This window comes from Balaenoptera ricei, chromosome 16 (genome assembly GCF_028023285.1).
Source record: "Balaenoptera ricei isolate mBalRic1 chromosome 16, mBalRic1.hap2, whole genome shotgun sequence".
In the NCBI taxonomy this organism is placed as follows: Eukaryota; Metazoa; Chordata; class Mammalia; order Artiodactyla; family Balaenopteridae; genus Balaenoptera; species Balaenoptera ricei.
The window spans coordinates 85,927,456-85,939,840 of NC_082654.1; the positions used below are offsets into that span (position 1 = coordinate 85,927,456).

General features: G+C 48.8%; 1 protein-coding gene across 1 annotated transcript; it reads left to right on the top strand.

The window, feature by feature from the left end:
* Positions 1–4,880: 4,880 nt before the first annotated feature.
* Positions 4,881–10,798, top strand: LOC132350456 (myosin-8-like). Its single transcript, XM_059899641.1, is given in 10 exon segments — positions 4,881–4,985; positions 5,764–5,909; positions 5,965–6,073; positions 6,163–6,357; positions 7,967–8,089; positions 8,399–8,572; positions 8,757–8,777; positions 8,779–8,865; positions 9,426–9,521; positions 10,526–10,798. Coding segments are annotated over 10 exon segments (1,206 nt in total). The 3' UTR covers positions 10,676–10,798.
* The last annotated feature ends 1,587 nt before the right edge of the window (positions 10,799–12,385 follow it).

Sequence of the window (12,385 nt, forward strand, 5' to 3'; positions counted from 1 at the left end):
GAGCCTGAGAGCCCCCAACTTTTTCCCCATCACAGGTATGTGGCAGCCCCCAGCTGTCTCCACATCACAGGTATGTGAAACACACCAGCTGTCTCCGCATCACAGGTATCTGACAGCCCCCAGGTCTCTCCCCATCACAGGTGTTTGACAGTCCCCATCTCTTTCCCCATCACAGGTGTGTGAAAGACCCCAGCTCTCTCCCCATTTCAGGTGAGCAAGAGATCCCAGCTCTCTACCCAACACAGGTATATGAGAGCCCCCAATTTTCTCCGCATCACAGGACCATAACAGCCCCCAACTCTCTCCCAATCACATGTATATCACAACCCCCATTGTCTCCACGTCACAGGGATGTGACAACCACTAGCTGTCTCTGCATCATAGGTATGTGTGAGCCCCCAGCTCTCCCCCAATCACAGTAGTGTGACAGCCCCCATCTGTCTTAGCATTAAAAGTAAGTGACAATCCCCATCTCTCTCCCCATCAGAGGTGTGTGACAACCCCAAGCTCTCTCCCCATCACAGGTGTGTGACATCCCACAGCTCTCTCCCCATCACCGGTGAGTTACAGCCCCAAGCTCTCTCCCCATCACAGGTATGTGACAGCCCCCAGCTGTCTCCACATCACAGTTGCCTGACAAACCCCAAGTCTCTCCCCATAACAGGTATGTGACAACCCCCAGCTGTCTCCACATCAGAGGTATGTGACAACGCCAAGCTCTCTCCTCGTCACAGGTGTGTGACCATCCCCAGCTGTCTCCATATCACAGGTGCGAGAAAGCCCCAGCTCTTTCCCCTTCACAGGTGGATGACAGCCCCCAGCTCTCGCCCCATCACAGTTGATTGACAGCCCCCATCTCTCTCCCCATCACAAGTGAGTGACAGCCACCAGCTCTCTCCCCATCACAGTTGTGTGACCGTCCCCAGCTGTCTATATCACAGGTGCGTAAAAGCCTCCTACTCTCTCCCCATCACAGGTATGTCACAGCCCCCAGCTGTCTCCCCATTATAGGTATGTGATAGACCACAGCTGTCTCTATATCACAGGTATGTGACAAACACAAGCTCTCTCCCCATCATAGGTGTTTGACCGACCCCAGCTCTCTCCATATCACAGGTGAGTGACAACGCCCAGCTCTCTCCCCTTCACAGGTGGATGACAGCCCCCAGCTCTCTCCCCATCACAGGTGAGAGACAGCCCCCATCTCTCTCCTCATTACAGGTGAGTGACAGCCCCCAGCTCTCTCCCCATCACAGGTGAGTGGCGGCCCCCAGCTCTACCCGTCACAGGTATGTGACAGTCCCCATCTCTCTCCCCATCAAAACTGTGTGATAGCCCCCAGCTCTCTCCAGATCATAGGTGAGTGACAGAACCCAGCTCTCTCCCAATCACAGGTATGTGACAACTCTCAGCTGTCTCCACATCACAGATGCCTGACAGCACCCAACTTTCTCCCCATCACAAGTATGTGTTAGCCCTTAGCTGTCTCCACATCACAGGTATGTGAAAGACACCAGCTGTCTCCGCATCACATGTATGTGACAGCCCCAGTTCTCTCCCCATCACAGGTGTTTGACAGTCCGCATGTCTTTCCCCATCACAGGTGTGTGATAGCCGCGAGCTCTCTCCCCATTAGAGGTGAGTGACAGCCCCCAGCTCTCTCCCCATCACAGGTGTGTCAGTCCCCAGCTCTCTCCCCATCACAGGGGAGTGACAGTCCCTATCCCTTCCCCTTCTCAGGTATGTGAGAGACCCCACCTCTGTCCCCATCACAGGTGTTAGACAGTCCCCATCTCCCGTGCCATCACAGGTGTGTGACAGCCCCAAGCTCTCCCTCCATCAGAGCTGTGTGACCGTCCCCATCTATCTCCATATCACAGGTGCGTGACAACGCCCAGCTCTCTCCCCTTCACAGGTGAGTGACAGCCCCCAGCTCTCTCCCCATCACAGGTATGTGACAGCCCCCAGCTGTCTCCACATCACAGGTATGTGACAGCCCCCAGCTCTCTCCCCATCACAGGTATGTGACAGCCCCCAGCTGTCTCAGCATAACAGGTATGTGACAGTCCGCATCTCTCTCCCCATCACCGGTGAGTGACAGCCCCAGCTCTACACCCATCACCGGGGTGTGACAGCCCCCAGCTGTCTCAGCATTACAAGTATGTGAAAATCCCCAACTCTCTCCCCATCACAAGTGTGTGACAGCCCGCAGCTCTCTCCCCATCACAGGTACGTGACAGCCACCAGCAGTCTCCACATCACAGGTGACTGACAGCCCCCAGCTCTCTCCCCATCACAGGTGAGTGACAGCCCCCAGCTCTCTCCCCATCACAGGTATGTGACAACGCCAAGCTCTCCCCTCGTCACAGGTGTGTGACCATCCCCAGCTGTCTCCATATCACAGGTGAGTGACAGCCCCAAGCTCTCTCCACATCACTTTTGTGTGACCGCCCCCAGCACTCTCCCCATCACAGGTGTTTGACAGTCCCCATCTCTCTCCCAAACACAGGTCTGTGAAGGTACCCAGCTCTCTCCCCATCACAGGTGTATAACAGCCCCCATCTCTCTCCCCATTACAGGTGAGTGACAGCCCACAGCTATCTCCCAATCACTGGTATATGACAGCCCCAAGCTGTCTCCGCATCACAGGTGCGTGACAGCCCCCAGCTCTCTCCCTATCACAGGTATGTGACAGCCCCCAGCTCTCTCCCCATCACAGGTATGTGACAGCACCCAGCTCTCTCCATATCATAGGTGTTTGACAGTCCCCATCTCTCTCCCCATCACAGGTGAGTGACAGCCCCCAGCTCTCTCCCCATGATAGATATGTGACAACCCACAGCTGTCTCCGCCTCACAGGTGAGTGACAGCCCCCAACTCTCTCCCCATCACAAGTATGTGACAGCCCCCAACTGTCTCCCCATTATAGGTATGTGATAGACCCCAGCTGTCTCCACATCACATGTATATGACAAGCTCATGGTCTCTCCCCATCACAGGTGTGTGCCGTCCCCAGCTGTCTCCATATGACAGGTGCGTGACAACGCCCAACTCTTTCCCCTTCACAGGTTAGAGACAGCCCCCATCTCTCTCCCCATTACAGGTGAGTGACAGCCCCCAGCTCTCTACCCATCACAGGTATCTGACAGCCCCCAGCTGTCTACGAATCACAGGAGCCTGACCGCCCCCAACTCTCTCCCCATCACAGGTATGTGACAACCCCTAGCTTTCTCCCCATAACAGGTATGTGACAGCCCCCACCTGTCTCCACATCACAGGTATGTTACAGCCCCCAGCTGTCTCCACATCACAGGTATGAAACAGCCCCCAGCTCTCTCCGCATCACAGGTATGTGACAGCCCCCAGCTCTCTCCCCATCATAGGTGTTTGACAGTCCCCAGGTCTCTACCCATCACAGCTGTGTGACAGCCCCCAGCTCTCTCCCCATCACAGGTGAGTGACAGCCCCCAGCTGTCTCCGCATCACAGGTATGTGACAGCCCCCAGCTCTCTCCGTATCACAGGTGCCTGACAGCCCCCAACTCTCTCCCCATCATAGGTATGTGACAGCCCCCAGCTGTCTCCCCATCAAAGGTATGTGACAGGCCCCATCTGTCTCCGCGTCACAGGTCCCTGACAGCCCCCAACTTTCTCCCCATCACAGGTATGTGACAGCCCCCAGCTGTCTCCACATCACAGGTGTGTGACCGTCCCCAGCTGTCTCCATATCACAGGTGTGTGACAGCCCCCAGCCCTCTCCCCTTCTCATTTGGGTGACAGCCCTCAGCTCTCTACCCATCACTGGTATGTGACAACCCCAAGCTGTCTCCACATCACAGGTGCGTGACAGCCCTCAGCTCTCTCCCCATCACAGGTAGGTGGCAGTCCCCATCTCTCTCCCCATCACAGGTGAGTCACAGCCCCCACGTCTCTCCCCATCACAGGTGAGTCACAGCCCCCACCTCTCTCCCCATCACCGGTGAGTCACAGCCCCCAGCTGTCTCCCAATCACAGGTATGTGACAGCCCCCAGCTGTCTCTGCACCACAGGTGCCTGACAGCCCCCAACTCTCTCCCTATCACAGGTATGTGACAGCCCCCAGTCGTCTCTACATCACAGGTATGTGACTGCCCCCAACTGTCTCCCCATCACAGGTATGTCACAGCCCCCAGCTGTCTTCCCATCACAGGGGTGTGACAGCCCCCAGCTCTCTCCCTATCACAGGTGTGTGACAGCCCCCCTTCTCTTCTGGCCACCACTCCCCCATTTGGACACAACCTCCTCCTTCCCGATTCCCCACAAAATCCTCACATCTATTCTCTTTACCCTGGGACCCAAACTTCCCCAATGTAAGGCATAGTCACAGCCAAGCCTTGTTCTCGAGAACAGAGGCTTCGCCTGGCTGCTAAGCTCCGTGCTCTTCTACAGAACATATCTTCCATGGATTCTGTCTCTACATGGCTTTGTGTCCTTGATCCTGTCACTAGATCCCTTAGGATCTCAGACCGCTGTCCTACAAAACTAGACCAGACCCAATGCCCTCTAAAGCCCCTTCTATTTCTGAGACCATGATTCTATGTGTTTTCTCCACAGTAGTCTCCCCTGGTCCTCTCTGTGACCCTTTTGTGTACCGTGTGAAGGTTCAGGGTCATACAGGTGTTCTGTTGTTCCTCCCTCTGCATCTTCAGGTGAGGCCACACACCTGTGTCTTGTCGACACCTCCCCCGAAAGGTTTCCCTGTCTTTGTCCTCTCCTATATGAAGGTCATGAATGAATCACCAATCCCCAAATTCCCTGGCAAATGCCGGTGCTATCAGACAGAGCCTGTGAAAACAGCCTAAATCAAGCCTGTGCTTTGCAGAAGAGATTTCCGACTTAACCATGCAGATTGCAGAAATGAGCAAGAATCTTCAGGAATTGGAGAAGACCAGGAAGCGAGTGCAGCAAGAAAAGTCAGACCTCCAGGCTGCCCTGGAAGAGGTGGAGGCACGTGTCTGAGATGTGAAGGAGGGCGGGGCGCTGAGGAAGGGGACTAGACCACCCCCAGGGGCCCTTCCTGCAGGAGGCACTGGGGCTCCAATGGGAAGAATCCAGCCCCACCCCCGCCCTGGGGGGGGACCAGCTGCTCTCTGCTGCCTCGCCTCATGAGTGTTCTCTAGTCCATCGTATTTCTCCTATTGAATAAATAAACTTGTTCATTATGTCCTCAACGTCTTCCTCTCAGAAAGCAAGAACTCAATCACCAAACATCCTGAGAGCCAGCTCAGAATCCCTTAGTTTTAACAAAGAGTTATACACGGTCATCTTTGGCTGCTGGGAATTCTGTGTGGTCCAAAGAGTGCAGGATCCTGATGCAATCCCCAGCTGTGGCCAGTGAGGGGCGGATGCTTAAGAGGGTCTAGGGAAATTTGCACTATGCAGGATAACAGGAGAGCAATTCCTCTGTCTTTCTCTGTCTTTTTTGAGCAGAGGTTGGCTCCTGACTTATGGTCACTATTTAAAAAGACACAGTAATCAAAATTTTTATTAATTGAAAACGATGCTCTGTCCTTCTCAAGACATAAAATTGTTAACAACAAAGCTTCAATTCTAGTTTCATTACTAGTAACAATTTGGGAGCAAACTGTTTGACCTTTTTGAGTACTGTTCTATTTATTTGTAAAATGAGCCTAATAATACCCTTTTTATCCTAATGGGGATGAAAAACCTCATTCAAGAAGGTGGCTGCCCCCAGCAATCCCAATCACTCCTTTACTTTTATCAGGGTTCCTTGAAGCATGAAGAGGGCAAGATTTTGCGTGTCCAGCTAGAGTTGAACCAGCTGAAATCTGAGCTTGACCACAAGATCACTGAGAAGGAAGAAGAAATCGAGCAGCTGAAAAGAAAGAGCCAGCGGGCAGCAAAGGCCATGCAAAGCGTGCTGGATGCTGAGATCTGGAGCCGGAATGTTGCTCTGAGGCTGAAGAAGAAGATGGAGAGAGACCTCAGTGAGATGGGAGATTCAGCTGGGCCACTCCAACCGCCAGGTGGCAGAGACCCAGAAACACCTGTGCTCAGTCCAGAGCCAGCTCAAGGTGAGTGCACGGCCCCTGGAGGACCTGGCGGGACCTCAGCCTGCCCTGGGCTCCGGTCTCACCCCTGGTTTCTCGTGAAGGACTCCCAGCTGCATCTGGATGACGCCCTGAGGAGCAGCGAGGACCACAAGGAGCAGCTGGCCCTCGTGGAGCGCAGGAATGGCCTCTCGCTGGAGGAGCCGGAGGAGAGGAAGGTGGCCCTGGCGCGGACGGAGCGCACCCGCAAGCTGGCGGAGCACGAGCTGCTGGAGGCCAGCGACCGCGTGCAGCTCCTTCACTCCCACGTGTGTCCGTCCTCACTCCACTCTGGGTCCACCCTGGAGGCAGGCAGGACCCAGGCTTGATGGAGAGGAGTTCCCACCGCTCCTTCCAGGCTAGCGGTCAAGACAAACTTTCATTAGGCCTAGTTCTTGGAATAACTTGGGCTCTAGATGGACAGATTGCTGAGCTTTTATCTGAAGATAAAAGATCATGGGGAAATCAGAGCAAGGCATGACAAATTATTGCATAAAAGGGCTGGAAAAGGCTTCACAGAGGCAGTAACATTTAAGCTGCAAGCTTAGAAAATTAGGATTGTCTTTTGAAATAATTACTTTCAGGAAAGTTCAAGAATTCCTTGTTTCATTTCTTATTTTTTTGGACCACACCACATGGCATACGGGATCTTAGTTCCCCAACCAGAGATTGAACCCGCGCCCCGCGCGGTGGAAACACAAAGCCCTAATCACTGGACTGCCAGGGAATTCCCCCAAAATTCCTTGCTTTAAAAACTATTTTTTGAATTAGCCAAAAAACTAGAAGAATACCAACCATATTGTTAGCATTTTGGGATCTCCTATTCTAGGCTCTTGTGTCTATACATAAATATGATATTTTTTGTAAACGTGATCAATCCTTTTGCAACTTTTTTTCATTTAACAACGTCTTGTGAACATATTTCTATATTTTAAAATAGTTTTCTATGATACAGTTTTTTAATGGCAGAAAAGCAGTCCATTTTAGTTGTGTATTATGGCACATTTATTTAATCAGTCTTCTACGGTTGGATATTTTTAGACTGTTCCCAATAAAAATGTTTATGATTAGAAGATTGTATGACTAACTTCTTCATAACTAAATTTTCACATATATCCATGATTACTATTTCCTTAATATTCCTAAAAGTCAGTAAATTCCTGGAAGTATATATTCATGGTCAAAACAGCAAAGACATTTATGATATGTTGTAAATTGGTCTTTAACAAAGTTGTCCCAATTTTTACTCCCGTGGGGAAAATAAGTGAGAGTGCTTAGCTATTATTATTTTTTTTTTAATCTTCACCGATTTTATGGTTGAAAATGCCTCATTTTAAAAATTCTTATTTCTTTGATTACTAATGAGGTGGAACATTTTGTCGTATTTGTTGGCTATTTGTATTTCTTCTGGTGTGTCTTAGCTATTTGTACTTTTGCCCTTTTTTCGTAATGATTTGTCTTTTTTACATATTAAGGAAGGAATATTTTTTCAGTAATGCACATTGCAAATGTTTCCTCGTTTGTCATCATCCTAACAACTCTGTACAATGTTTTGATCATGAGAATTATTTTTCATTTCACATAGTTATGTCAACCATTTCCTTGTTCCAGCACCTTTAACTAAATAATTTATCCTTCCTCAAATATTTGAATGTCCACATTTATCATTTACTCAATTCTTTTATGTACAATTCTCGGGCCTGTTTTGGGATATCTGTCTATCAAAAATGAAAGTCTCTTTAATTTTTTTTCACCTGTGTGAAAAATAAGAAATGGAACGTTCTCGAGCTTGACTTCTTTCCCCACCCAACCCTCTCCCTTCCGATCGTTGTGAGTGTCCAAATGTAGCCCGAACCTCTTATCTAATTTTTCTTGTAGAACACGTGCCTGATAAATACCAAGAAAAAACTGGAAGCTGACATAGCCCAATGCCAGGCAGAGGTGAAGTCTATCCAGGAGTCCAAAAATGCAGAGGAGAAGGCCAAGAAGGATGTCAAGGATGTGCGCTCCATTCTTTCTTATCAGAGATGCTGTCTGGAGATAAGAAAGGGGCTTCTACGCCGCCCCTTTGGGACCTGCAAGTAGGTTTCCTCTCCTCACCCCTGCATTCAGTCAGTGGTGGCTTCCCGGAGAGACGGAAGGAGACGGAGCCTCAGCAGAGGCAAAGTGGGAGGGGAACCATGCAGCATCAGTGGTGGCTGCGGCAAGGAGGAAAGCATCAGCGTGCCTAGTACCAGCCTCACAGCACCCTCCGTGTGCCCGCATAGGAGGGGTGGGTGGCCCACTGATGCCTCTTGTGAACTTAACCAGGCGGCCATGATGGCCGAGGAGCTGACAGAGAAGGAGCAGGACACCAGCGCCCACCTGGAGCGGATGAAGAAGAACCTGGAGCAGACGGTGAAGGACCTGAAGCACCGCCTGGACGAGGCTGAGCAGCTGGCCCTGAAGGGTGGCAAGAAGTACATCCAGAAGCTGGAGGCCAGGGTGGGTCTCTCAATCTCTCTGAATCCGGAAAGTGAAAACGGCACTCCCCGATCCTTCTCTCTTCTTGTATATTGACTCCCATCCTTATCCTGTGGCTGGGGACAGCCACCCAATATCGTCAGTAGGTCCTGAGGTAATTAACATCCCCCAAGACTGACTATATAAGTATCTTTCTTGATTGTAGGTACGTGAGCTTGAAGGAGAGGTAGGTTGAAAGTGAGCAGAAACGTAATGCTGAGGCTGTTAAAGGTTTGCGGAAACACGAGAGAAGAGTAAAGGAACTCACCTACCAGGTAAGGGGAAGAGCTTTCTAGAATATCCAGACTTCCTGCACAAAGGGAAATTGAAAACCTGGTGACTATGTGGTACTCACAAACAGCTACATGTTAACTCGATATACATAAGGGGCAAATGACACAATCACCTATCACAGACCCTTTCCTAAGCTAGGAAAATCAGGAAGGCCTTTAGAAAATCGTGTAAGTGAGGAAAGAATACAGGTTTCAAAGACAGATAAACTGGTATTAGTCCTAGTTTGGCCTCTTACTTTTTAAACTCGGATAGGTTACCTAACACTCTCAACCTTAATTCATCACCTGTAAAATAGAATAAAAACATCTACTCACCAGAGTAGGGAGGTAAGGATTAGAGACGTGTATAACTCTCCAATATAGTGCCTGCACACAGTGGACATTTAACAAGAGTGGCTACTGTTAATACTATGAAGGAAGCCTCAGAGTTGACCACATTTACCCCAGGCCCACCTGCCATCATATCAAAGTGATTTACTTCACCACCTGTAGTGGGTTGATTTTGTTGGATTCAATGCAGACCATTTTTTTCAAACTTCCAGACTGAGGAAGACCGCAAGAATGTTCTCAGGCTGCAAGACCTGGTAGATAAATTACAGGCAAAGGTGAAATCATACAAGAGGCAAGCTGAGGAGGCTGTAAGTATCTTTAAGCCCTTGAGGGAAGAAGAAAACTTCGTTGGGGGTAGAAAGTATATTAAGAGAATGTGTTAATGAGAAAGAAAGAGACCAAGTAAGAATATGTCATTCTTATTTTAAGAGAGAGGATATAAATATGAATTTACCCCCAAATCCTAATTATAGAATAAGACCTCAAGACGAGATATTTTTATTATTAAGCAATTTGTAGGGGTTGGGGGAAAAAAAGAAAATTCCAAATAACCCACCTTACTTGATAGCTGCAAAGAATATCCAGCAGAAAATCTAACACCATGATAAATATCCCTCTCCCTCTAGAAATGCACAAAATCAATTGTTCCCAAAAGCCAAACAGAAATCTTTTACCCCAGCTGACTCCTTCCCTCACTACCACTGTCATCAGCAGGGACTTATCCCTGCACATTCGCTGTAGCAAATTAGGATGTGTTGGGAGATTCTCCAGCTTCACTTTTCCTGGTTGTTCCCCACTCTTCCAGACACAATGTAGTGGGTAAGAGGTAAGAAAAGGGAACACGAAAGGGAGAGGCACGAATGGTAGTAAGTGCAACCAACAAAGGGCATAATTTCTTCCTATCCCCATCCCCCCACCCGCAGCGTCTCTGTATACCAGAGTTAAAATATATGGCAAAAACACTTCAACTGGGATTTTCCCAAAGTCAGAATTTGACCTTACATTTACTGTCTAACCTCTGTGAGCGAGCGCACATGGGTCTCTTCCTCCTTTCCACTCAGTCCATACATCGTAAATAGACTGCACGTATACATGGGTTTGACATAATGAGCTCGTCTCTTCCATTTCAAACTATTTCTTCTTTCATTCTTTAGAGTAAAAAATGTAACTGAAGTTACAAGTTCTGTCTGGATTTGAAATCAGATATGACAAACAAACCGTAAGAAGGAAATATCTGAGTTGAGGAAATAATCCTGTTTGTGACAAGTGCAATGAGAACCACAAAGTCTAACTCTCACAACTTTATTCTTAGGAGGAACAATCCAATGCTAATCTTGACAAATTCTGCAAGCTCCAGCACGAGCTGGAGGAGGCCGAGGAACGGGCTGACATTGCCGAGTCCCAGGTCAACAAGCTGCGGGTGAAGAGCCGGGAGATTCACACACAAGTCAGTGCAGAGTGAACACATCTGCCTGATGCTGCCAAGGGGCTGAAGAAATGCACAAAATGTGCCATTTTGGGTCACTTGCTTTGTGATGTTTTTCTCCTCATGTTGAATAAATAAAAACTACAGTGAACTGATAAACTGAACCAGACTCATTTACTTCCAAAATTACTTATTCTCAAACACAGTTCTCACCTAGCTATTATTATTCTAACATTATATATGGCTTTGTGGAACATTCAATATCTGTACCTCCCTCACCACCCCGCATCCCCTTTCCCATCTCCAGCTCCACCACACACACACACAATTACCTTTTACTGGACGTAATTTTATTAAGTCTCTCTAGACTGTTACAAATGACTAAGGAAACCACTCACTGAGGTTACGCCTTCAGACAGGACACACTCATGCACCCACTCCGCAGGTGGTTACTGAGCATCTACTATGCGCCGGGCCCTGCTCTCAGTACTATGGGAATAGCAGTGAACAAAGCATAGTTCCCTCCCTCTGGGAACTTATATTCTGCAAGGAAAGAAAGGCAGTCAACAAATAAGAAGCTGTGTCTACTATAGTTAAAATAGATAATCAACAAGAACCTAGTGTATAGCACAGGGAACTCGGCTCAGTATTCTGTAATAACCTAAACGGGAAAAGAATTTGAAAAAGAATGGATACTTGTATGGGTATAAGTGAATCACTCGGCTGTACACCTGTAACTAACACATCATTGTTAATCAACTACACTCCAACATAAAATTTTTGTAAAAAGATCTACAAAAAAAATAAGAAGCTGCGTAATGTGTCAGGTAAGTGCTCATGAGAAATAAAAAAAGTAAGAGGGAGGCAGTTAGTACTATGTAGAGAGGAGTCAAGCAAGGCCTCTCTAAGAAAAACACATTTGAGCTGAGACCTGAAGGAAGCAAGAGTATTCCAGGCAGAGGGAACAAAAGAAAATGCAAAGGCCCTGAGGCAGGGGCAGTTTGGCATGGCCCAGGGACAGGAAGGAGGCCAGCAGGGCTAGAGGAGAATGAGCAAGATAGTCACGGCATAAGAGAGGAACCTGGGACCCCAGGGATCATGTAGGGCTTCAGGGCCACCTGAGGACTTTTCTCTTCACTCAGAGTGAGATGGGAAGTCTTTGGAGTGTTTTGAGCAGAGGAGTGATATTAACACACATTTTAAAAGAATCACTCTGGGGACTTCCCTGGTGGCGCAGTGGTTGAGAATCTGCCTGCCAATGCAGGGGACACGGGTTCGAGCCCTGGTCCTGGAAGATCCCACATGCCGCGGAGCAACTAAGCCCATGCACCACAACTACTAAGCCTGTGCTCTAGAGCCTGCAAGCCACAACTACTGAGCCCGCATGCTGCAACTACTGAAGCCCTCACACCTAGGGCCCGTGCTCCACAACAAGAGAAGCCACCGCAATGAGAAGCCTCTGCACCGCAAGGGAGAGTAGCCCCCTCTCGCCGCAACTACAGAAAGCCCGTGCGCAGCAAAGAAGACCCAACACAGCCAAAATGAATAAATAAATAAGGCTTTAAAAAAAAAAAAAAAAGAATCACTCTGCTGCATTGAGAATACACTGAAGGGGGCAGAGGTCGAAACTGTGAGACCAGTTAGGAGCCTACTGCAAAATAAAAGATAAAAAATGACAGTGGCTTAGACCAGAGAGATAGGCACTGGGAGATGACGAGAAGCAGATGGATTCTAGATGTACTGTGA